Source organism: Polypterus senegalus, chromosome 17, assembly GCF_016835505.1.
Source record: "Polypterus senegalus isolate Bchr_013 chromosome 17, ASM1683550v1, whole genome shotgun sequence".
Lineage (NCBI taxonomy): Eukaryota > Metazoa > Chordata > Cladistia > Polypteriformes > Polypteridae > Polypterus > Polypterus senegalus.
The window spans coordinates 14,718,730-14,745,250 of record NC_053170.1 but is presented as its reverse complement, the minus strand read 5'-3'; the positions used below and the strand labels follow the sequence as shown (position 1 = coordinate 14,745,250).

The window sequence follows — 26,521 nt, the reverse complement described above, 5'->3', positions numbered from 1 at the left end:
TGGGGTATTAAACTGTTTCCCCTAAAATCCGAAAGTCGTCCGGTGTGGGCTGAATTCTTCTTGCATAAATTATATAAATAAAGGAGCCAGAGGCAGATGTTTTTTTTTAAATAATAACTTTTGTTCTTGCGGTTTTATTTGGTTCATCCTGTTTTAAGGACGTCGTTTTATCGTTCATCTTCTGAGCGCTTTCTGCTTTATTAGAGCGGTCCTCTCAGCACAACAAGCACAGTCATTTTCTTTTTTCTATTTTCACACACAGATTCTGGTGAGGCCGGAGACTTGGATCACTTTCCTGTCCTTGTTGGTGAGTTTAATTTATTCATTTTTTTAATGCAGACAAAGAACTAAAAAGCGCCATAAGAAGGGCTTACCACCGCAATCGTGATGACCAGTGCTGTCCTTGTAATGCAGTAATAAACATAAGAATAAGAGGCACTGAAAATCAGCCAAGGTGGGCCTGATTCTTGGTACAAGTTTTACCTCCAGGTCTTGGTGTGGACTTCGTCTTTCAAAAGCTTTATGGCTTTCCATCCTGAAAGACCACAAGATCACATTAAGGACCTGAATCCTTGAAGGTCTGATCTAATGGAGGTCCTCACGCCTGGAGTGGTCATGTCTTTTTTTTGCCTCTCGCTCATATCCTCCTATTTCTCCTCTTTGTGATTCTCACAGTCCACGTGCTCGGGGAACAGGTTGGGGTTTTCAGCCAAGCAGGCTCGCACTTTCTTCTTCTCTTTAAAGCGGCCCGAGTGGGACACTTTGACATGGCGGCCCTTGGTAGCTGACTTGTCCACAATCTTCTCCAGCCGGGCGTTGAACTGGCTGTCCTCTGTGCCGGCTTCTGTGTTCTCGAGGTTGCTGCCATATTCGGCTGGGATCTCGTACAGAACTTTGGCCTCTGACTTCTTCTTGCGGAGGAACGTCAGTTTCCACCAGCTGTTTGCGGGATCTGCCATTCTTCAGCTGGCCCTGGACAAGAAGGCAATGAAGTTGGGATGCTCCCTGTGTAAACAAGAAATAATTCAAATATTAGTCATTTTTACTATACAATGTCAAGAATAATACAGTCTTCAATTCAGAAAAGTGGGCTTTGCGTATCATTCTCAACTCCCCAACCCTATACGGTAGTTTTCTCCTTGACGGTAAGCCTGATTTGACCCATGTCTGCGTTTTCTTAATAATATAGCGCATTTCATACTAAAGACTTCTAATTAGAATTTCACAATATGCCAGCTGTATGACCGTGAGGGGTGAGGGCAGTCCAGGATGCAAAGCGTATTGCTGTTTGCAGATCATCATTCAGTTCCTACAGAAGAAGGTCCAATTCACGGCCAAGGTCAGAGTCTACCAAACCTGCTAGCTCGTGTTATACAAAGACTCCATCCAGTCTTTTCAAATTCTCCACAGCTGTTCCTCACACGGAATTTGGAGATCACTGGATTCACATACAGGATTAGAGCCCATTTGTGCCCACTGTTGCCTGCCGCCAACTTGCACTATTTGGGCACGTTGCTCATTTGAAAAGATCCACTCCGGGCCATAGAGTATAAGGATGCGCTGCTACATGAAGGACAGAGAGACGGGCTGGAAAAGACCACCCGGCCACCCATGACACACATGGATCCAATAAATTGGTGATGGTACTCCCTCCACTATATTGAAGGGGTGGAATCTTGCCATTGGTGGTGACCATGCATCCATCGTCTGAACCCATGTCTCCCAGTACAGCGTCGTGGTGGGAGTCGGAGACCATATTAGACAGGATATAAACAGGGCGAGACATACTCTGTCATACCGGGCCTGTTTAATGTAACACGTTAAACATGTGAAGAACGTCAGAATGGTGGGAGCAACACCCAACAGACACAGAAAGGAACTGGGTGAAGAAATGGACTCCAACCACTGTAGCTATGAGGCAGAAGGGCTATCAAGTGTGCTGAATATGGAACAAAATGGCAAAGAAAGGCAAGAGCAGTTGGATCTGATTGGTTAAAAACATAATATTATAAAGTAGCCATCTTACCTATTAAAGGCAGCAGCCGCCATTCAACGGGTGGCACACTGGAACAGCGTGCGTTTTTTTTTACAGTGGCTGGAGTGCCAGTCCTGCCACAAACCCCAGAGATTTCCCTGTACGCTGGGTGCAGAGTAATGTCATGCCGAGGACCGAGCAATTGCAGGTTAAGGGCCCAGAAGTAATAGAAAAATGTCAAAATATCTGCAGTCTCTTGCCTTTGTGTGCCTTTCCTCTGTGTTTGTGTGTGTGAGCGACTCCTAAGCGGCACAACAATCTCTCGAGTGCAATCCCGTAAGCATGGCTAGTTATATTATATTATATTATATTGCAATGGAGTATTGTCTAAGTATACAGTAGCACAGTATACTAGTTTCCGCACTTTTATATTTTTGATGGAAACGGTGAAGTCGGGCGGAGTAGTGATTGAGCATTAAAAATTTGGCACGACGCTGGGAAAATCACATCGCAAATGAAAGTGACTATGTAAAAAGGTGATGTTGTTTGTTTTTGAAATTCTTAATAAATAGAGTTAAAAAACTTTTTGAACGTACCTCGTGTATTACTATAGTATTAATATATTACTCATTACCAACTCAATATTGAATTATTTTGTACATATGATTCGTTATTGTTTTCTCGTTTGCTTTGTTTTAAGTTACACTTTGTTTCATTTTTATGCCAGTATTGCTATTAGCAGGCAGTCCAAGGTGCTTTTCATGTTTGACAAAGTGCAGGAGATGCCCAGCCTTCCATTGATTGACTTCTATTTTCATAATTCTTATTATTTCTGTGGTTTCATAATGGTTGATGGTGCAGCCTCACTAACTCAGTATCCCCAGTTTTGGACGCTATGCCTGGTCCTTCTAGTTTTACTTTGCACCCCCTCACCCTGTCCAAGTGTTTTCTTTTTCTTCTCCCTGTCCTCTGGTTGTCTGTCCACCTCCCCAGTGGCGTGCAGGTCAGCGTATTGGTGGTTTAATGGATCAGCATGAGCAGGGCCTCCAATCTCAGGTGTTTTCTGCCTTACACCAAGTGCTGCCGGGATAGACTTTGTTTTCCTACACGGCTAAATTCAGGTTTTTTTTTATTATTTATTTTTATAATTTGTTTGATTTTATTAAAATCAAATAACATTCCGTACACATAACTCAGGTTTTACAAAAAAAAAAAAGGTTCTAAACAAATCAACCCCCACCCCTGAGAAAGAGAGCTAGGCCAGCAGAGTAAAACTTTATGCTAGTAAAGATAAGTGAACAGATAAATTAATAAATGAGTAAAGATAATAAAGATAAATGGAGGAAAAGACGGGAGAGAACCTGCTTCCTCAATTTAAATGCTTATTCTAAAATGTTATTGATCAGATCCTGCCAGGTTCTGAAAACGTTTTGTGCAGATTTGATTTTTTCCAGTTTCAAACCTGCTCTCGATATATAAAATCCTAAGCCTTAAAGTGCAGCGATTTTATGTCACGTTTTTATTATCAATTTTTTGGCATGCTTTAAATCGGGCTTATTTTAAAACCTACATATATATGTTTGGTATCATTTTTTTCAGAATTTATCGAACTTTAATGTGATGTTGTTAGATTTTCAGATTCTTGTTCCGTTTTTAAATTATAAACTAAAAAATATCAAGAAGCAAAGTCCCGCGAGTCAAGACTTTATCCCAAAAGATTTAACCATGCCCGGGGCTGGAAATAAAAGACAAAGAGTAGGACAGCTGCTGTTGAGGCTTTTAAATGTTCGAAGCGCCATACGAGATGCAGGTCACATGGCACGGCAGCAGCTGATCGAGCAAAGAGAAGGTAAAAAAAAAAGCAACTGTACGTGTTTCCCATTGTGTCACCGTTTAAGAGGGGGTTTCAGAGGAGCGACCGCGTCTCCTTGGGGTGCGTTCAGCCCCTCTCTTCACAATGCAAGTGGCAGAGACGCAGAGTGGCTGGCACATAGCGCAGGCCACAGGGGTTGGCAAGTGAAGCGAGCAGGGGGCAAACCCCCTAGTACTATATAACATCAGTTACCCACTGACTTAGAATTGGTGAGTTGGGATTCTTCCAGGTGAGCGAGATAAGTCTACGTGCCAGTAGTGTAGTAAAGGCCATTCCAGTTTGTTTGTCCTTCTCCACTTTAAGCCCGTCTGGGAGTCCACCAAACACAGCTGTTAGTGGGCTAGGAGGGATTGGTCCACCAAGGCTGTCTGAAAGGCATTTAAAGATTTTTGGTCCAGAATGATGTTAATGTGGTGCAGGCCCAGAACATGTGACCCAGTGAGGCTGGGACTTATGATTAATAAAGTTTGGTCCTGGAGGCAAGCCAGAGAGTGTCAGCTGCCTTCTCTGGGAGATCTGATGTTATTTGCACTTGCGTCCTTAGATTTATTGCGCCTGTGCTCAGTTAAATGCATTAAAATTGTTTAATTTATTATGCTAAACACCATCTGTTACATTTACATTTATTTGTTTAGTAGGTGCTTTTATCCAAAGCAACTTACAAAAGAAGTCAACATAACCAAGTCTGGGGGACTGTTTGGGAACAAGTGTCATGGGACAAGGGGACAAAATTGATCATCACAAGTGAAGAACGCAGAACAAAATAAGCGAGTTACAATTCCCATATTTACAAAACCTAACAGCCGATGTCAGTCAGTAATTCAAGCACTTCTTAAACACACTGAGGGAGTCAGTGTTTCAAATGGAGGTGGGCAGTTTGTTCCACCAGCCAGGAGTTACACATGAAAAGAGTCTGGATTGAGATTTGATGCCACGCAGTGGTGGCATCACTAGATGCCACTCATCAGCAGATCTGAGTGGTTGAGTAGGAGCTGAGAACCTCACAAGTGTCTCCATATACATCGGTGCTGACCTCCTGACTGCTGTGTAGAAAAGCATCAAGGATTTGAACTTAATAGATGGTGTTGCAATGAGCCAGTGTAGTGATGTGAAGAGAGGAGTGACATGTTGCACACCAGACATGGCGCTGTATTTCAAATCATTCTTATTGGTTTGGTGACACATCCTGGTGCCCCTGCCAGCAGACAGCTACAGTAGCCCAGCCATGATAAGACCAGAGCCTGGACCAGGAGTTGTGTTTTGCAGATGTTGTTAGGAGTGAATCTGCAAGACTGGTCCTTGAAGGAGAGCTGGTCATCAATTACTACCCCAAGGTTGTGTGCCAGCTTAGCAGGTGTTAGTGATAATGAGCCGACCTGAAGAGAGATGGGGTGCTGAATAGAGGGACGAGCTGGAATAACAAGAAGGTCCGTCTTCGCCAGGCTGAGCTGGTGCTGTTTCATCCAGGTTTCAATATCAGTGAGACTTGCAGAGACAGAATGTGGTGATCTGGAGGAAATGACAGGCTTAGACTGATGAGATGAACCTTAGGACTGGATGCTAGGGCCTAGTGAAGAGGCGTATAAGGAGAGGGGGACAGGGCCCAGCATCAATCCTTGGGGTCCGTCCCCCTGTGCTCGCCTGCTGCGCCCTTGACGTCTCTTGTTACATGGCTCTGGCGTGTTTTCTCATTTCTAATAGTTTACTTTACAAGGCCACTAGGTGGTGCTCTATGTATCACAAACAGAAGCTTAAGGGAAAGCAAAGTCTGGCATATGAAATGATTTTGAGAAGTTCAGGTTTCTCTTTACATTTGTAATCAGTAAATAATAATTCATTTTTGTACTTCCTCCTCAAACTTAATGATAATTTATTGCGCTGTTGACCCCATCTGCCTGAGTGTTGGGTAAACGCCAAACAGAGCAGCAGGTGGTTGGCTTGTGATGCCTTTAGATTTCACGACTGCCACCTTATCCCTTTCTGCTCAGTTTGGGGGGGTTTCCTGGCTGGAAACTCTGAGACTTCGTTTCCTATTCAAATGGAGAGGACATTTATAATGTCCAATCATTAGCCCGATGGTCTCTAAGAAACAGTTTTGCCAAACAAAGGCACCCAGCAAGTGAAACATTAACCGACCGCTGTGTACAGCTATGAGGAAGCTGTTGCATAATTTGCACCTATCCTTAATAGTCCTCTGCCAGGACCTTGGGCTGAGGACACAGACTCCCTCACCCTCTCACTGACTCTGTAAAACAGCCGAATCCAAAATGACAAAAGTCTCAGTCGGTGGAATCCTGACCACCAAAAACTGAGAACCTGGACCATCAAAGGGCGAAACTGCTCACAGTAAGGGTGGCGTTGGCTATTTGGCCCTCAGTGGCCTGCGATGTGCTCAACTGCAGTGTGCAAAATACTCTGCGGTAATCAGGTTGCCCCATTAGTGCTCCACTGTTGGCTGAACACTGAAATCTTATGCTGATGATAAATTAGCTTTGGAGAATGCAGTCAAGTAGGATCTGCATATCTGAAGAACTTGAATTGTATCATACAATGATGGCAATATGCAAACAAGAGCCACTCTGTGGTACGGCAGGTCCGCGGCTTCAAAAACATGGCCAGTTTAAAATCCAGATAGCCGTATCAGTCTCCGTGGGCGCGATTGCACGACCACAGGGAGTTGATGAAGTGATTGGGGCGAGTCACACCTGCATGAGCGGGTGTGATCGTTCTCAATTGCCTCATCAGGCTCCTGCGGCGTGTGATTAAGGTGCTGCGTCCACGGAGCTGTATAAGTACAGGCCGGCTAGAGAGAAAGAAAGAAAGAAAGAAAAGGAGGTTAAAGGACATGAAAGGCAGTCTTGGGAGGACGATCTGGCCACCTGGAAGGAGAAGGCAGTATGAGCTGGGCCCTCAAAGAAGATTATGCTGTTGCGCTCAAGGGCTAGCCCACTGAATATTTGGGTGGAATGAGGCGCTCAAGACAGATGACCTCGCTACCCATCCGAGGAGCGATTGAGTGAGCGTGAAGTAAGATGGGAGGAGAGCTGACCTCGGACGATCTGGCTGCGCAGTTTGTAGGCAGCCAAGACAGGGGTCGCTAGAAAGGAGTTCGTGTCTGCTGAGTCTCCGCCAGCTACCAAGATGGAGGTGTGCTGAGATCGGGAGGATTTAGGGACTGTATTTTAACCTCTGATTTTAATTTATTTATAATGGGTTTTTATCCCCACTTTTCACCTGGTTTTATGGATTTATTTATGTACTTGTTTTGTTTGTTTTTAATAAACGCACCTGAACACTTTCCACCGTCCCTTGACTTCATCTGGGATTTGCTCTCCTTTGTCAACTCATCTCAGTCATAACTATCGACGGTTTTGGATTTTACAGACTCCCATGTATAAAGTGGGAGTCTGGAAGGGACCGGCCTCGTCACACACTCCACCTTGCACTTCTGGCCAGCATCATGAAAGACACACACTTGGACACAATGTGTGTAATGCTAAATTTCATCATACAAACTGATTAAGGTCATTTTACGTGCTGTGAACTAATTCACCACCCTGATACAGACCAGCCCTTAATTAACTTAAATTCCAGGGGGTTAAGAGTAGGGGAAGGCAGAAGCACCTCATTTTAAGAGTTAACCAGTGTTCTCCTGAGTTGTATACACTGTGGCTATCATAGGATCAGCAATCTCTGTCACCCTCGTCAGCTTCACTGAGATCATAAGGCAGACACTAATGGCGGCACGGGGCTTCTATGAATTGTTTTTTTTTTCTCTGAAACTCTGTTCTCTTCCTTGAATCCTCTTGAGACTTAACAAAGGATGTTCTTTATACAGCCTCCAGTTAATCCAAAATGCTACTGTTAGAATTATTATAAGAACAAGAAAATATGAACACATTACTCCAGTTCTTAAATCCTTACACTGGCTCCCGGTTAAATTTAGGGCTGATTTCAAAATCTTGCTTTTAACATATAAAGCCTTAAATGGCCGAGGTCTGGCTTACTTTTCTGAACTTACCATGACATACAAACCAGAGCGCACATTAAGATCTCAAGATGCCGGTCTGCTTATGATTCCAAGGATTAATAAAATGACAGTGGGAGGTCGAGCTTTTAGTTACAGGACCCCTAAACTGTGTAGTGGTCTGCCTGCTGCTATAAGAGATGCCCCTTTGGTCTCAGCTTTTAAATCCTGGTTGAAGACTCACTACTTCAGTTTAGCACACCCTGACTAGAGCTGCTGATTAACTGTTCAGACAGCATCTCTGTTGTTATTCATTAGCACTAAAACATAAGTAACATGACAGTTCTAATCTGTTACTAAGCCTCACCTGTTCTGTTTCTCTTCATGGTACTCAAATGTGGCACTTGGTGCCACGGCCCACCTGCTAAGTTGTTTTGCCTATCTAAGGTCAAGTCATCTCTAATGGAGGATCACAGGAATCATTGGGTAGAGGGGCCCTTTCATTGGATTGGCTGGCCCAGCATTGACTCAGCTGTGGAATGGCCAATAGGGGGAGACAGCTTGATGGCTGAGGTCTCCAGGACTCTGAACAAATCTAAATTGTATTATGTGATATCATCTACTGTTGAATTCTGCTCTCTACTTGTAATATTTCTGTTGCACTGTTATATTATACTGTTCTGTGTATTGTATTGTATTGATCCCCTTCTTTTTGACACCCACTGCATACCCAACCGACCTGGAAAGGGTCTCTCGTTGAACTGCCTTTCCCAAAGTTTCTTCCATTTTTTTTCCCCTACTAGGGTTTTTTTGGGGAGTTTTTTCTTGTCTTCTTAGAGCATCAAGGCTGGGGTTGTCAATAGACAGGGCCTGTTAAAGCCCATTGCGGCAGTTCTTGGGTGATTTTGGGCTACACAAAAGTAAATTGTAATGTATTGTATGAACTCCCCTTCCACCCCTATTAGATGGATGGCTGCCACTCAAGCATCTAGCCTTACACATCATGCTGTCACCCCACTGTCACTCAAGCATATAAGTCCACCCAGTCTGTGGAGAGATGTCTACTGGCTGCTGTAATATTTTCTCACAAATCCAATAATGGACCCTGGGTGATTTATAACATCATTAGCCACATTCCCTGTCAAAGACAGAATACATTTTAAAATACTTGATATCTCTTGCCTTACTTGTACCTTCAGGTCCTTTCCTCTCTTGACTGGCACTCCACCTGTTCCTGTAAAGCCTGCCTCTCATATTTTGTCATTTCAAGGCGCCTGGCTGACCTCCAGTCCACTTGTATATCTCCTGTCTTTGAAGATGACTCTCTGCGTGCCTCCTACACTCTTACTTCACGTCATTGGCCTCATACTTCTTCTTTTCATCAAAACTGACCAATCACAAAAAAAAAAAAAAAGGAAAACTAACCAATCAGATTGCTCTGAGGGACCAGACACACAGACCTTAGTAGCGGACCCCCGTGACCCTGTGTTAGGATATAGCAGTTTGGACAATGACTAGATTAATAACGTGTTTTGAAAATGTGTGTTCTGGGACCCCCATGTATTTTTGATTTTCAGACTTTGAGGGAGGCCCCCATATTTTGCACTTCTTGCAGCTCTAAAAAAACACACCTTGGGTCAGTGCTTACTGTGAAAAGCACTACATAAAGGAAAAAGAAAACAAAGCGCATCCCGACAGTGCTGGGGGGCTTCTTAACACAAATCCATTATACCAGGGTTGGCCAGTGTCAGTCCTGGAGGGCCGCAGTGGCTGCAGGGTTTCTTTCCAACTCAGTTGTGTAATTTGAAACCAATCCTTACCAATCTCAGAACTTATTTCATTTTATGGCTTGTTAGTCTTGTATTGTAGATGTTTTCTTCTCTAAGGGTATCATCCAAATGATTTGAAGCCCAAAACAGATCATTTTTCAGTCTGTCACATTTTTCTGTCAAGTGTTTTATTAAACCAAGTAGTGCATGATGAATCCACACAGGTATAAATGGAAACAAGTTAGATGGAGAACTGCTGGCTCTTTTGTCATTTGCATCGCATTGCTAATAAAGAGCCATTGAAACAGTGAATGCAGCTCTTTGGTTCTTTGAGTGCTAAATATTTTTTCCAAAAATCATAGTTTTCTGAAAAGCAATTGCTTTACACAGAAATCAACATAAAATGTCTGTTGCTGCATGCTGTGGCTGCTAGTTTGCCAAGAATGTGTGGCAGGCATGCTGCCAGGCTGTCTTCGCATGGCTGGGGCAGCAGCGGTCACGGTCGCAGTGCACTGCAGTCTGGTTTCTACCTCTTAAGTGTCAGTCCTCCCAGGCAGGCAAACAGCGCCATAGGCGTCTTGGCTACATGAGCCTGTTCAGCACCACGATTAGCTGGGGACCAGTCAGCTGAAGCTGGAGCCTCACATTCGTTTTCTATTGCTTGTATCAAAAGTCATGGTCCAATTCAGAGAGAAAAGGCAAAACGTCGTTCACCGAGTATTTTGCTTTACACATCCCCTTTGATCTCTCACTAGATGTCAATGCCATTTTTGCCATTGCTTGTGCCTTGCTACTCACGGGAGCGCCGGAAATCGCGGTCAAAACCAATGAAGCTAACTTGCCTTCTAGCAATGAGACTCCAGCTTAAGCATAATGGTTGGTTTTGTCACAATTTATAGTTGATTACCATTGTCAGCTTCTCCTTTTGACTAAAGTTGACACCAGCCCTGAAAGAGTTAAGTACTGAAAAATAAGCAATTAAGGGTGGGGAACCTTAACCTGCAAGACCACTAAAATGAACCATCAAAATGTCACTTGACCAATAAGTGCTTTGGCAGCAATAACTGACTTCTCATTACGAATCTGGGTTGGAACAAAAACCTTGCAGCCACTGTCGCCCTCCAGGACCGACATTGCCCACCCCTGGATTATACAAACTAAAGGCCCAGTGTGAAAGGTTCACTAAAAATGGAGGGGGAAGCATTTTGATCAACGGCACTGCTTTTACCACAAAGGACACCAGATAAGAATGAACTGTAGTGTATAAAGGCGATTGTCACAGCGTCACTTGCTATATAAGATAAAGGATAATCTAGGTGTTTTATGGTTGTGGTCACACCATAAAAATGCACTGATAATGTGTTTAATATTAATAAATGCAATATAAATTAATGATTGATTCATTTAAATGCACCCGTGTGGGACAAATTGCATTCTATCTAAAACATGCCCTGAAGTGCCTTGACGTAGTTTTCACATTGGACCATCAATCCATCGATCTGTTCTCGTTGCTACAACCTCCTTTTCGATTAAACCATTCATAGGCATGAAGCAGGAAAAAGTCTGGATGGGGACACAAGTCCCTCTCAGTCACTCACACCGAGCCTAATTAGAACGACCAGTTAACCCTAACCTAACCGATTCAAGTGTGAATAGAAGGCAGCAACTCCAAAAGACGATGGCCAGGCTGGGATTTGAACCTGCATCCTCAAAGGTGTGTGGCAACAACACTGGTGTGCCGACACTTATGACGTGTAAAAGAAAGATTGATTGTGTTAAGTGATTGGATTGAGAGTGTTTAGAAAATGGATGGAATGGTGTTCAGCAGGAAAAGCGCTATAACAGAAGTGAAGTGGTGTTCACATGAACAAAGTGTATTAGGAATGAGGTCAGACTGCAAAAAAATGTTTAGGTGCATTAAGATGGAAAAAAGTGCTAAACGGACTAAGAGCTTTGGTGTCGTGATAAAATATGATGTTACATCACTATGGCATGTGATATTGCAATACAAAAATGAAGTCGATTTCCTCCCACAGTCCAAAGACATGCAGGTTAGGTGATTGGTGATGCTAAATTGGCCTGCTGTGTGTGTTTATATGTGTGTGAGTTTGTGTGTGTTTGTGTGTGTTTGTACAGTATGTGTGTGTGTTTGTGTGTGTTTGTACAGTATGTGTGTTTGTTTGTATGTGTGTGTTTGTATGTGTGTGAGTTTGTGTGTGTTTGTACAGTATGTGTTTGTGTGTGTTTGTACAGTATGTGTGTTTGTTTGTATGTGTGTGAGTTTGTGTGTGTTTGTATGTGTGTGAGTTTGTGTGTGTTTGTACAGTATGTGTGTGTGTTTGTGTGAGTTTGTGTGTGTGTTTGTATGTGTGTTTGTGTGAGTTTGTGTGTGTGTTTGTATGTGTGTGAGTTTGTGTGGGATTGTTCCCTCCTCACTCCTGATGATTGCCAGTCTCCAGCTTCCCCACAGCCCTGTTCAGGATGGATTGCACTAATTGATGAATGTATTAGAGGTCACCTTGGAAGATGCAGTATTAAAGAATGTTTGATTGTGTGCGCATTAGGATATCTCTCAAAATAAAAACAAAACTAATATAACACCCCCAACACAAGCATATTGTACACAGATGAAGGATTTGAACTCTGGATGCTGGATCAATGAGGCGGCAGCACTAACGACTGCACCAATTCAGGGTCACAGCCTAACCTGGCAACACTGGGCACTAGGCAGGTCCCTTTCACCCAACACAGGGCCACTTGCCTACTAACATCACCTTCAAGTAAGTGGGGATGTTAGAGGGAGACCCACATAAACACATGGGTAGAACATGCAAACTACAAAAGGAAAAGATATTTGAACCCAGGACACTAGATCTGTGAGGTTATCGCTTTACCCATTATAGTGCCCTGACACGAAATTAACACGAATTATTAACAAGTGTGCCCTAAACTAGCAATGGCAGTAGCACCATGAGAAGTTGCTAGCTGTGGAGTAAAACATATGTGGACAAAAGTGTTTTAAGTGCTCACACAGTGTGTAAGGCGTCATATAAAGTGAGGCGTGATGGGTAGGAGGATTTTGTTGAGGATGTTTATCACAAAAGGTGCTATACGTAATAAAAACGTTTTTGGTTTTCTTATATTTCTTTGTAAAGTGACATTCTTGTAATTGTTTGGTCTGCTTGAGACTGACAGGCTATAAACCAAAGAACTGTAATGGATTTTTAAATCTTTGTGAAATGCCCCGTGGCTACTTGCTGGCACTAGTGGGCACCCTCTTTGGGTCTGCATATTTACAGTAAGGTTTTTTTTTTACATTCGAGGCAAATTAAAAAGAGAAAACAAAGTTTAGAGTTCTGTGTTTCCAGTAATATCTGACTAACAGTTGATTATTTCTTCAGTCCATGATGGCTGATTGGCACCCTGGGTCCTGGGCACTGCACACGCTGAATGTTGCCCGAGTTTTGAATCCATCACAGAAGTCTCTTAAGCACTTAAAGGCACCACATGCCTCTGTGACAACTTGATTGACTGCAGTTTGAGAACCCCAAAGAGGGAGCGCACTGTCTCCGGTCTTTAACCCGATTGGTGTTTTCACAGCGGGCAGCGGCTCAGGGTTTTGCTTATTGCTCCTCACATTATGGCCGTGAACGCCCGAATCATTCACCTTCTCTGCTTTGCATAGGATGTAAATCCTCGTGAGCTGAGATTTCAAAGCAGCAGCCTCGGTACGCTCCACACGAGGTGAGTCATAGTCATTATTTCTCGGAAAGGCTATTGGTCATTTTTAATGTTATATAGTGCCTTTCATATTAAGGCAATAAGCCAAAAGTTATGGCCAGCATACGCCGTGGCTCCCACTACAGCCCCACTTTGCATTAAGCAGGTCTGAGAATGCTATTTCACATTAATTATGATGCCACATTAGCAGAGAGATTGCTCTTCTTCATACTGTAGGTGTCATTTGCATGTGGGTTAGGTGTTGAGATTTCCTTCCCTTTTTCATACTGTTCGTGCCAGGCTTGTTTTAAGGTGTCACATTACCTGTCAGGGTGTGGGTATCTCTTTGGGAGGGCATTTAGACCTGTTTTATGCCCTCTAGCTTGCTACCACAAGTGCGCTTTTAGCTCAGATTGCAGTGGAGGAAACCAGCTGAAGAAGAGGACTTGGGTATCACAGATCTGGAACAAGGGTGGGACAAGCGTGCCCATGTCTCAGTGTGCAGGTCTGCCTTTTGGATTTCCACACTGAAATGCCCATTAGAAGGAGGTGGACTTCTTAGCAGGGCTACAAACAGCTCGGTGTCAGATGGGCTTCAATCAACAACCTGCCTGTGTTGCCAGTGCGGTGGCATGGTGGTTAGCACAGCTGCTTTACAGAGTCGCACGCAGGGCTCGTCTCTGTGTGGACTCTGCTTGTTCTTGAGCTGCCCTGACTCCCTCAGTAAGTTTAAGAAGCGTTTGCAGACTCTCCTGTTCTGTGAATTTCTGTCTAACTGGGCTGTTAGGTTCTTGAAACTAACAAAGGTGTAATTCACCTGGATTTTGTTCTGAGCTCTTCACTTGTGATGACCAATATTGTGCCCTTGTCCTTTAACATTTATCCCCAAACAGTCCCACAGACCTCTTTTGTAAGTCGCTTTGGATAAAAACATCTGCTAAGCAAATAAATGTAAATGTTCTCCCATGTCAAACATATCATATTATGTGATATCATCTACTGTTAAATTCTGCTACGTACTTCTAAAATTTTTATTTTTATACTGTATTGAGGATTTGTTCTGTTCTCTGTTTTGTATTGTAATGTGTTGACCCCCTTCTTTTTGACACCCACTGCACGCCCAACCTACCTGGAAAGGGGTCTCTCGTTGAACTGCCTATCCCAAGGGTTCTTGTTCCATTTTTTCCTTAAAAGGTTTTTTTTTTGGGAGTTTTTCCTTGTCTTCTTAGAGAGTCAAGGCTGGGGGGCTGTCAAGAGGCAGGGTCTGTTAAAGCCCATTGCGGCACTTCTTGTGTGATTTTGGGCTATACAAACATAAACTGTATTGTATTGTATGTCTACATCTTCAAAGACGTGCAGGTGCGAGACAGGATGTATTCCCAGCCCAGCTGCATTTCATGCTTTGCACCTGGTGCTGCTGGGGTAGGCTCCAGCTTACCATGAGCCTAATTGAATTAAGTTGGATTGAGAATACATTTATTTAAATTAAGAGTGTGCGGCAGCCCACCTTGCACTCCCCTCTGTGTGCTCCTGTCGTGCACTTCCACCAATCGTAATAAAATAGTGGAAATGAACACCAGTTGGCTAATTAAATGAAGTCCGCTCCAAAGTAACAAGATCAGGGCTCACTGATACAATATGCATGAGCCGGCCGCTCTGTGAGCTCCTCGGGGCGAGAAGAAAGCAAAGAGGCAAACAGAAACCAATCCATCAGTCACGCAGCACATCAATCAAGCGGCAGATAAACCACCAATCGGACAATCACTAAAATCTCCAAGTGATCCCCTTTTCCTGCAGCAGTAGACCCTCAGGCCGCCTTTGGGGATTGGAGAAAATGAACACTTAGTATTATTTCCCCCCTCAGTCCCTTTATTTGTTGAATCTTCTCAATTAGGACTGCTTCCCTTTCAGGGAATACTTGTGCTCAGTCATATTTAACAGGCTTTGGCTCGTCACGAGACCCCAGAATATGATTAAGTGGGCTCAAAAAATGGATGGATTGATCACTTATTATTAAAGATGATACTTTTCCCCAAATATTTCCTGTCAGCCAGCAGCCTTTACCAAAACAGACACTTACCTGTGCACTGACAGACAAGGGAGTGATAGCGGATCCTCCTTGGCAGGACTGGGGTAACCAAGTAGTTGTCAGTATGGACGTGAAATCATCCCGGACTGGTAGGCAGAGCGAGGCAGGAGAGCGCTGTCTTTCTGTATGTCCGCTTCTACACACTCTCTCAGGTTCAGGTGGATCGCACAGGTGTGCTCTCGCTCGCTCGCTCGCTCTCTCTGGGCGAATATTAAGCCCCGCCTCTGTGTAAATAATTACAAAGGTTAAGCTGAGAGGTTGAAGAAGCAGCTAGTAAGAGGAAGGGTGTTGCTGAGATGGGGCGGGCTGACTGGTAGCTGCACCTGCTTATTCATTTGCTCGCCCTTATCTCAAACATGTTATGAGGCCGTACGAGCACCTCTGGAGTGACTCACTTTTACACACGCACACTACCACAATCCCCCACCCCAAAACCTGGCTATCCCTGTTTACACTGAGACGTCTGCACTGGGATCTTCTTGCTCCACCAATGTGTTTATCTAACAGGCATTGTGGCCCAGTGGATAAGGTTCTGGCCTGCAGATCATTTCCCATCTCTGACTTACTGTGTGCCTCAGGGTGGGTCTGCGAACCAATATGTGAACAGCTGGGACTGTAAAGTGCACTATGGAGAGGCGCCATACCAGACAACGCAGCGGCTCCTGGGTTCAGCCCTCGGGTATCACTGTAGCTGCAATTTTTCATTCTAACCAGTTTCCCTTCTAAATGATCTAATTGTTTAATTAATCTTTTCTTCTCTTATTTTGCATTCAGAAATATGTGCTCGTATCTTCATATGTAAACCTTATTCAGAAGTTTTCAATTTTTTCATATCTCTAAATGTTAACTTTATTGTGTCATATTCTTTCTAATCTACCTTTTCCTGTGGCGTTTACTCCATTCATTGTATTCAGGTCCTGAATATTAGTGATGAGAAGTGTAGACACGGGTGCAAATGACACAGAAAACTAAAGGGAAGCATTTGCCGCAGTGTAAAACTCACTTGTGAGTAGCGTGACATAGAGATTAAAGCTTTGCACATCAAATTCCACTACTGACTCGGTGTGACCCTGACCAAGTCACTTCACTTGCCTGTGCTCCATTTGGGAAATCAAAATAAATGTAACCAGTTGTAGCTCAAATGTTGTAAGTCACCGTGGATAAAGTATTCAGCCAAACAAGTCAATGTAAAAAGACTTAAATGACCAGAATGTCAAAAAGAGCACAATCTTAAAAATCAAGAAAAAGAACAACAATTAATGTCGCACATAGAAATGCTTGAGACATTCTCCTAAAAACGTAGCAAATCCGTTTTGTAATTTCAGAGTTGATGCAAGAAAGCTAATGTGTTGCTTAATAAAGGCAGGAGTCCAGTTAAAAGGGGATGATGGGTGGGATGTTCCACGGGATTTTACTGGGGGATCCTTTGAAATTACTTCAGTTTTATTGTTCATGAGGCTAGAGATCTGCACTGGCAATTGGAAGGTTGCCGGTTCGAATCCTGTAAATGCCAAACAGGGACTCTGCTGTGTTGGGCCCTTAACCTGCAATTGCTGAGCGCTTTGAGTAGTGAGAAAAGCGCTATGTAAATGCAAAACATTATTACTATTATTAAAGAATTATACCTGACTCACCAGTATGGGGAAACCCTCACATATGATGTGTCCTCCAACTCGTCCTGCAAGACTCTAGCAATCTCTAGCTGCAACCCGCATTTTTGACCCACTAGACCCAAAACCCCCTTATTTTTAGGCCATTTTTTAGAGCACATTCTGTGCAGGAAATATCATTATTATGATAAAGAATAAACTGATAGGTGTCTTTGCAAAAATGATCAGCAGGACTTGAAGTTGTGCAGGCCACATTAACCGACCCCTGGGGTTCACCCCCTAATGGGATAGGAAGGGTTTACTCCTTTCCACAAAACTTAAAAATCAGTGGAATTTCGAGGTTGCTGATCACAAATATGATAACGTTTATGGTATTTGATTCTTTGAGTCGCTCCCTGAAGGTTAAGAATGACGAATTTCAAACATAAGCAGGCTGGGTATCATTTTAGAGTATTTCAAGGCCAGTGATTCTTTGATCCTTCACTAGCGGTCTTGCCCTCCATGGACTTCTATCAGAGGGTGAAAAGTGACGATTTACTGAGGTAGAAGTCCATAATAAACAAAAATAGTTACCTCAAATTATTAACATGTGTGATTCAAGCGAAATGTTTAAAATCTAAATATTCTCAATCAGAATAGAATAGAAATTTGTCACATTACATTTACACTTTACATTACATTTCTTATGAACACCCTAACTTAGTGCTTTATTACTAAGCAACACACAAACACATGTGGCACTGAAGTAGCAGCACTGCTTTAACTTTCTGTTTCATTTGCACCCGTGTCTGCACTGCTCATTACTAATTGTCAGTATTTAAGGAGCAAACCCCTCAGAAATAAGGTGAACTGAAACAAAAAATGCTAAAAGAAAGTTAAGAGTTCAAAGCTATGACAAAGAAGACACCCTTCTGAACTTCTCCTGAAGCCAAATACAATACTAGAGCACCTGATATTAATGCAGAATAAGAAAAGAAAAAGTCCAGCTAAACAATTAGACAGGTGAGACATGAGAGTGACCCTCTGATTTGTGAAACTGGTTGGAATGAACGTCTGTAGCCTCAGTGGTACTCCAGGACTGAACTTGGGAGCCCCTGAAATCAAAGTTTCCTTCACCCTTCTCCATGTATCCCCCAATTACCTTCCATTCTCCGTCTGTGGGTCTCTCCCTCTTTACAGTGGCCCGGTACTTGCTAAGCAGTTTTGGTCTGAGGCTTGCACAACTGAGCCCCACACCCTGCAGCTATGAACTACCCCCCATTTGTCTGTCATCTTCTTTCGGTCCCCATGAAACTCTGGGCTGAAGGGAGTGTTTCTCGGTGGTCCCAAATAAGGCCAGAGCTTGCTTTGCATGTGAGCAGGGGGATTTGCATAGGCGCTTTCTCTTTGCATGTAAGCCGAGGCACTCAGCTGTTCCTCTGGCTCCACGTGCCGACCTTGGTCCATAGCGGAGGGGGGGCAGTTTTCAGAGGAACTTCAGTTTTTGTAATTGTGTTAAATATTAATTTGCAGGAAACTTGAGTCGACAGTCTGGCCAACTATTTGCTGTTGATACTGTTGCCAGCAGATAGCGCGAGAAAAAAAGAAAAGCTGCAGAGGCCCGACGAGAAGCTCTGAAGATCAAACAGCCTCGAGGCGAAAAGAACACAAAGCAGAGGTGAGCTTGGAGCGCAGGCGGCGCACCTGCTGCTGCACCAGTTTCAGCGTCAGCTCAATTTTGAAATATGCGTCCTATCCTGAAGTGATTTACTAGATTACTCTGTTAGAGATATCTGTGGTTTGACAGGAATTCTCTGGGCATGGCCACAAATTCCAGACACCACAGCGAGGGACCTCACCTCACAAGACGCAGCTTTACACTAAATCAATTTGTTACCTGATACTTCTGTCCAAAGTGACTTACAAGTCACAAGTACAAGGTACAATGGTTTCCACAATTCCAAAATAATTGTGTGACATTCTCAGGTTGCTGAGTCATCCTTGTTATATTGCACAGTGCCACTCCATAATGAACATAATGCTAATTCAAGTCACATAAAAAGAATGGCGGTCTCCCTGTTACTGCACTAGGGGGCCTAGTAGGTCAAACAGCTCATTCACTTGGCGGTTAAATATGTGACTTTAGTGATTTCATATAGCGCCTTTCATGGAGAATATCATGTGGATGAAGTGACTCACTTAGGGTCATAAGATGGCATTTAGTGTTTGAAATTAAATATGTCACTTTGTCATTTTAGAATGCACCTTTCATAGCAAACATCATGCAGATGCAGAGGCTCAGTCAGGGACATATACTAACTTCTTGGTGTAGAATAAATATCCATCCATCCATCCATCCATTATCCAACCCGCTATATCCCAACCACAGGGTCATGGGGGTCTGCTAGAGCCAATCCCAGCCAACACAGGGCGCAAGGCAGGAAACAAACCCCGGGCAGGGCGTAGAATAAATATGTGACTTTTTAATTTTATTTAGCACCTTTCTTACCAAGGTGGCACAGTAAGGAGACCAGGGTACCAGGGGTTCTCCTTGTGTGGAGCTTGCATGTTATCCCTGTGTCTGCGTTGGTTCCACCCCACTGTCCAAAGACATGCAGGTAAAGTGAATTGATGACACTAAATTGGCACTAGTGTGTGTTTAGTGTGTGGGTGTGTGTTCTGTGATGGACTGACACCCTGTCCAGGGTTTTTGTTCCTGCCCTACACTGTATGCCACCTGGTATAGGCTCTGGCACCCACTGCGACCCTGGTCTGGATTGAGTGGGTTAGAAAATGACCATGGCATTACCAAATATATGGGTGCAGTGACTCACTCAGAGTAATGCCGTGACCATTAGTGTTGGAGATTAAATATGTGAGTCCGTGATTTTATATTTCATTTTGTGCATGGGAGTTTGCCCGACCGGTCTACATGTGTTTTGTGGACTTGGAAAAGGCATTCGACCGTGTCCCTCGGGGAATCCTGTGGGGGGTGCTCCGGGAGTATGGGGTACGGACCCCCTGATAAGAGCTGTTCGGTCTCTGTACAACCGGTGTCAGAGCTTGGTCCGCATTGCCGGCAGTAAGTCGAGCCCGTTTCCAGTGAGAGTTGGACTCCGCCAGGGCTGCCCTTTGTCACCGATTCTGTTCATAACTTTTATGGACAGAATTTCTAGGCGCAGCCATGGTGTTGAAGGGGTCCGGTTTGGTGGACTCAGGATTGGGTCACTGCTTTTTGCAGATGATGTTGTCCTGTTTGCTTCATCAGGCCGTGATCTTCAGCTCTCTCTGGATCGGTTCGCAGCTGAGTGTGAAGCGGCTGGGATGAGAATCAGCACCTCCAAATCCGAGAGCATGGTCCTCAGCCGGAAAAGGGTGGAGTGCCTTCTCAGGGTTGGAGGAGAGATCCTGCCCCAAGTGGAGGAGTTCAAGTATCTCGGGGTCTTGTTCACGAGTGAGGGAAGAATGGAGCGTGAGATCGACAGGCGGATCGGTGCGGCATCCGCAGTGATGCGGGCTCTGCATCGGTCTGTCGTGGTGAAAAAGGAGCTGAGCCGTAAGGCAAAGCTCTCAATTTACCAGTCGATCTACGCTCCTACCCTCACCTATGGTCATGAGCTATGGGTAGTGACCGAAAGAACGAGATCGCGAACACAAGCGGCTGAAATGAGTTTCCTCCGCAGGGTGTCTGGGCTTTCCCTTAAAGATAGGGTGAGAAGCTCAGTCATCCGAGAGGGGCTCAGAGTAGAGCCGCTGCTCCTCCGCATCGAGAGGAGTCAGATGAGGTGGCTCGGGCATCTGATCAGGATGCCTCCTGGACGCCTCCCTGGTGAGGTGTTCCGGGCACGTCCAAGACCCAGGACACGCTGGAGGGACTATGTCTCCCGGCTGGCCTGGGAACGCCTTGGGATTCTCCTGGAAGAGCTGGAAGAAGTGGCCGGGGAGAGGGAAGTCTGGGCCTATCTGCTTAAGCTGCTACCCCCGCGACCCGACCTCGGATAAGCGGAAGAGGATGGATGGATGGATGGTGATTTTATGTAGCGCCTTTCATAGCAAACATCATGCAGGTGCAGTGGCTCAGTCAGGATCATATGGTAAGTTCTTGTTGTGGAATAAATATGTAACTATGAGATTTTATATTGCACCTTTCTTACAAAACATCATATGGGTGAAGTGATTCGCTGAGGGTCATATGTCAAGTCAAGTTGGGGAGCATGCACTGCTACAGTGCGTTGCCACACCCACTACACGGCAAAACAACTCAGGATCCCGGTTTGCAACCCCCCAGGCAGACACGCGGTCCAGTCCCACCCTCCGGAAATGACCCTGAATCTGCCGCAGCCAGGTGTTACATGGGTGTGCCCTTGGCCTGGTTCAGCCACTCGGGTTCCCAACAATGAGGATCTTATGAGCTGGATCACCCTCGGGTAATCGGGCCACATGGCCGTAGTGCCGTAACAGATGCTCCCTCACAATGCAGGTAATGTGCCTCATTCGGGACTCCATGAGCAACCGCTCATTCGACACAAAGTCAAACCAACAGTACCCAAGGATTTTCCGGGTCATATGGTTGCATTAATATTGGAAATTAAATTTTTCACTTTGTAATTTTATATATAGCGCCAATAACAACAGGCATCATGCAGGTGCAGTAACCACTTCTTATAGTGTGGACCTCATATGTGACTTTGTGGTTTTATACCATGCCTTTGTTACATCACACAGGTCAAATTACTGATTTAGGGTCACACAGTTAGTATAGTAGTGTGTCTCTGCATTTTTATATAGCACCTTTACTAGTGAGAATTTTTATATAGTGCCCGTTTTATAGTCACTTACAGGTAGCAAAACTCAAGGGCCACTACTGGGAAATCCTTGATGGACTGGTGTCCCATCCAAGGCTGCTTCCGACACTATGGCCAGTGCTACCAGGATATGCTCCCCTGTCTCACTGAATTATATGACAGGAAAAACAATATGGATACATAATTATATATAAGACAAACACAAAAAGGCAGGTGCCGTGACTCAGTGGTGGAGATTAAATTTGAGTCTTTTTTCACTGTACTGTATATAGTGCCTTTAAGAGTAGATGCCATGGAATCACTTTGAGGTGAAGTGAGCAACTCAGGTTTACACAGCCAGGTAATTACAGGGATTGGATTTATGGCCTTGTGATTTTTATAGCCCCTTCCAAAGTGTGCAATGTTGCAGTACTAGCAGGTAACATGACTCATACAGGGTCACACGGTGATTAAGTCGTGACCTCGGTGCTTTATTGTGGTCAGTGCTGGCAGATATCATGAGTCTGACTATTGGAATTCACTTTGTGGCTTTTTTGATTTATGATTGCTGGAATCTGAAACAAATCAGAGTCACGTAGATTCCTTGACAACTTATTAAAAGGTATCTGGACGAGGTATGAGGACAGCTTGGCTAGAAGATAATATATATAAAACAAAATGCCCTCATTGGTCTAATTTCTCATGCTCTTAATATATTATCTTTCAAAATGAACATCATTGGACAGGCATGGTTACTTGTTCAGACCCACACAATGGTCACAGTGGTTTCCAGTTCAGTGCCTTTACCACTAGAACATCTCTAGTGAGTGTGGCTGGCCCCAGAGCTCCTTTAGTCAGTGTTTGGATTCTCCAACTCCCCATAACTGTGAATTGGATAAGTGGACAGAAAAGCTGAGGACACCCATGTTGTTAATATTCTAAGGTCTGCCTCCTTGTGCCTAACTGTGTTTATTCATTTGGAATATCAGGACAGGAGTATTGGACCTTTCAGCCATATTACATTTGAACTTTACTTGTGTGACTCCCTATACCTCATCATTGTTATGTTTCAGCCAGGGTTCACCCTGGATAGTGTTCAAATTTCACATTTGTCTGTTTCATTCACTTTTAATGTCGCCATTATTGATCATTTAGTTTGTTTATGTCTGTGTATCTTTTTCTATGTGTTTTTTGGGTGGTCCGCCTAGACACTGGGCCTGAGGAAAACCACACAGTCCATGTGGTTCATTGAATGCGCTTGTAATGTTGGTGAGTTCTAGTCTCTATTGCTTTGCTTTCCCGTACTGGATTTTGAACCCTTGCTCTGTTTTTTGACTTTGCCTACTCAATTGTGTATTGGGACTTGTTTGCCTCTGGATCACCTTGGTGTTGCAGGCTACTCCTTTTGTGTTTGTGCTCCTCTGAGTTGTGTGTATGTGTATGTGCCCACCTGCTAAAATCCTACCTAGCTCTTTTAAAACTATGGAGAGAGGGAGGAGCGGGCAGGGGCAGCTGCTTCACTGTCTGTATGTCCATATAATAAAAGATCAGTCAAAATGCTATAACTCACCTGCGTAGGCCCCTACATTTTCATCTTAATTTAACCAATGTGACTTACAAAAGACAAGTACATGAGGACAAAATACTGTTATGTATTGGAATAAATGTAATAATGTTTGGGCAGTATTCCTAGGCAGCAGGGGGCACCGCAGTGGGGTTTAGAGATATCTTTGTACAAGTGGTTGCAGAAACTCTTAGTGAAAGACGACGGTGCAGTTAACGTAATCTCTGGCCTCAGTGTCTATGATTGAACGTCTGTCTGTCGTCAGCCTCAAATTACCGGACATAATAAATACTAAGTGGGTTAGTTTCAGGGGTGACCTGGGTGGACAAAAGCTCATGCCGATTTCTTCTTCCCATCCTTTTGCCGGCCTCACTGCCTCCCCTCTAATTTTGATGCATTGTCTCTTGTTTCTGCCCGCCACACCCTCACTCATGTGCCTAGATCAGCTGCCCCTTGTTGCCACTGTCAGCACCAAGCCTCTTTTCTCTTCTATGATTTTTTATTTTTGTAAGTGCACTGCTTACACAATGCCTGTGCTGTTGAAGTCACAGCTGTTTGGGCACTGCTGCACCCCTTCCGGGGGCCGGAATGATGCACGCCTCTTGCCTTTTCTGTTTATTTTGGCTTTTTTTTTTTGTTTTTTTCTGAATGAGCTACTCGAAACTTGGTACTGGACAAGCAGGTTTGCTGAGTGGTTTCACTCGCTCTCTTGCCACCCCACTCTTTATGGCAAGAAAATATGAAAGAGAAGTCACTCCTTATGATCAGTAGATTCATTGCTGTAAAACAATGGCCACCTAATAAATGAATTACAGTAATAATAGTAGTAGAGTGGACAGATAAATAATGCTTATGGGGAGATTTTTGCATGCAAAGTGACTGCTCTTCACTGTCTGCAGGCATCAAATGCTGCGACAAATCCAGCGGGCACAAATACAGACTTTACAAATAACATATCATGTACACATAATAACACAGAAATGAACTGACAGGAAATAAAGTGACTTAGAACTGATTAGCATAAACAGAGCCCAGTAATATCTGTCCATTAAGTCATTGTTGAACTGTGGCCAGCAGACAATGAAGGAGAATAAAATGAAAATTCAGTCCGCACCATTTCTAGAGAAAATAAACTTCTGGGTGGTCCATGTTCAGTTAGAACAGAAGAAACGTTACATCCACTCCACTGTGTTCATTTAAAATCAGAGTTTTTAAACAACCAAAAGTGCATGTGGCACAGATGTTTACCTGCACTAGACACGGCACCCATCGGCGGTACAATCCTTAAAGGCCTGGTAACGCTGCCTGCCATGGGGTTTATGCACCTTTTGCACATGTTTGCAGCATTCCAACTGTACAAAACGCAACTCAGATGCATGCAGGTAAGCAACATGGAAAGCAACTCTTCCATGTCTGCTCTGTTGAATTATGGTTTTCCTCCATGAAGGGTGACCAATCAAGGCTTGAGACATTGTAACTGGCCTGATCTAATCAGAGAAGGGCCATGTGATAAGCACAAGCAAATCAAAGCACAATTAGAGTCTGCGTTTTCACCCATCTAAATTGCAAAGCCGACCTGGCATTTTCAGAAACATACGGTTCAGGAGAGAATTTTCAAAAGCCTCCCTTTTTGGGGGTTAAAAATGCCAGGCTATTGTGGATAAAACATGAAAATGGAGACTAATGACTGCATTTTTAAATGAAAAAATTTGCTCCCTGCTCGCTTTGCTTGCCAACCTCTGGGCCGGCGCTACACGTTTGCTACTTTGCGGCTGTGCCACTCACATATGGTGATGCAGATGTACAATTTAAACAGATTGCTATTTTCATGGGAATTGTTACATATGCATAACAGAACTATTTTACATTACAGTGAGTCTTCTTCATGTTTAAAAATAGTAAAATGTGATAATTTCAAAGTAAATTATGTTTCATGTTGCGTTAGAGTTATTCGTTGTCGTTGTGTTATACGTTTTCATTCTGTTTGGGTTTGAAATTAACATGCAAATACTTTTTAAACTTACACGTTTACTGTTAAACTTGAGTAAAAACTATTTTTTGAATTAAATATTCATCAATATCGCATTGAATCTTGATTCTGTGTTTGGACTTTCATTGTGACAATGCAACGTATAACTGCCCGTGAGTGAATATCATTTCTTTCTCTCTAATAAATGAACCAACTTTTTCGAATGTTTGTTAGTTGTCTTTGCAAACGCTATTCTAGCGGGAAACTGTTAATGTTTTAATACGAATGGCATATCAAGATCTCCTTTGGTGTCTAATGTTATCTCCTGAAGATGTGCTACATCACCTTTCCTGGATACATCCTTCTTTCTACAGTAATTCAGCCAGTGGAAGACCAGACGGTGTTAACGGTTGTAGATATTCTTCAGGTTATTATAAGCTGACGTTTTCATCTTTCGCACCGTCATAGTCTATTGATACACAATTAACCAATTTGCTGTGTAACGGATTGACAGTATCTGTGTTAATACGTTTGACTTCATCGTTTCTCGGTGGTAGGATTGCCCGTGTACTCATTTCTTTTGTCGATAACCCTTCAGGATGAAATTCTTCAATAACATTTGGACATAATACATCTTCTTTAATTGGGAACTTAAAGTGAGGAAAACATAACAATTTATAAGAGCTAAGAGAGCAGGAACTGTGTCTGTCAAAAGCATTCACACGAATGAGAGGTGGGAGGGCCGTGTGAGTGGTTGAATATGATTGAGAGGAGGGTGGGGCTTGAAAAAATCTTGTGGCCAAAGTCTCGTCTCGCAGGACTTCAAATTATCTCTTTGAAAATGTCCTGTCTCAGGATTTGCTTTTATAATAGAGAGAAATGTGCAAGTGTGGGCATAGCCAAAGTCAAATACAGTCATAGTCCTAGGGACCTTGGCCAAACAATTGCTCTCCCACGTCTTCGGCTTTCTGCAGAATAGGTCTGTGGTGGAACGTATAAAAACAACCAGGTTTTTCCATCTGTTGATTCCAAGGTTCCCAGTATCCCAGATGTCTACCCATGAGCAGGAAAACATCTTGGACATGGGGCAATGGCACCAAGTGCCACAGCAGGACACCAATAAGTGAAACAGAACATAGGAATTGTTCATAATTAGTGTATTACTTGTATTTTTATACAAATGACTAACAAACAAGAGATGCAATGTGCACAGCTAATCTGA

At 43.7% G+C, this 26,521-nt stretch overlaps 1 protein-coding gene across 1 annotated transcript; it reads right to left on the bottom strand.

The window, feature by feature from the left end:
* Nucleotides 1–99: 99 nt before the first annotated feature.
* Nucleotides 100–15,598, bottom strand: prr15lb (proline rich 15 like b). Its single transcript, XM_039740090.1, has 2 exons — nucleotides 15,385–15,598; nucleotides 100–1,005 (listed from the first exon to the last, which is right to left on the bottom strand). Exon 2 carries the CDS (start codon nucleotides 957–959, stop codon nucleotides 648–650), a length of 312 nt encoding a protein of 103 aa, XP_039596024.1. The 5' UTR covers nucleotides 960–1,005; nucleotides 15,385–15,598; the 3' UTR covers nucleotides 100–647.
* Nucleotides 15,599–26,521: the final 10,923 nt, after the last annotated feature.

Coding starts and splice junctions, on each gene's coding strand:
- prr15lb (XM_039740090.1), bottom strand. CDS start 959: ATGGCAGATCCCGCAAACAGCTGGTGGAAACTGACGTTCCTCCGCAAG.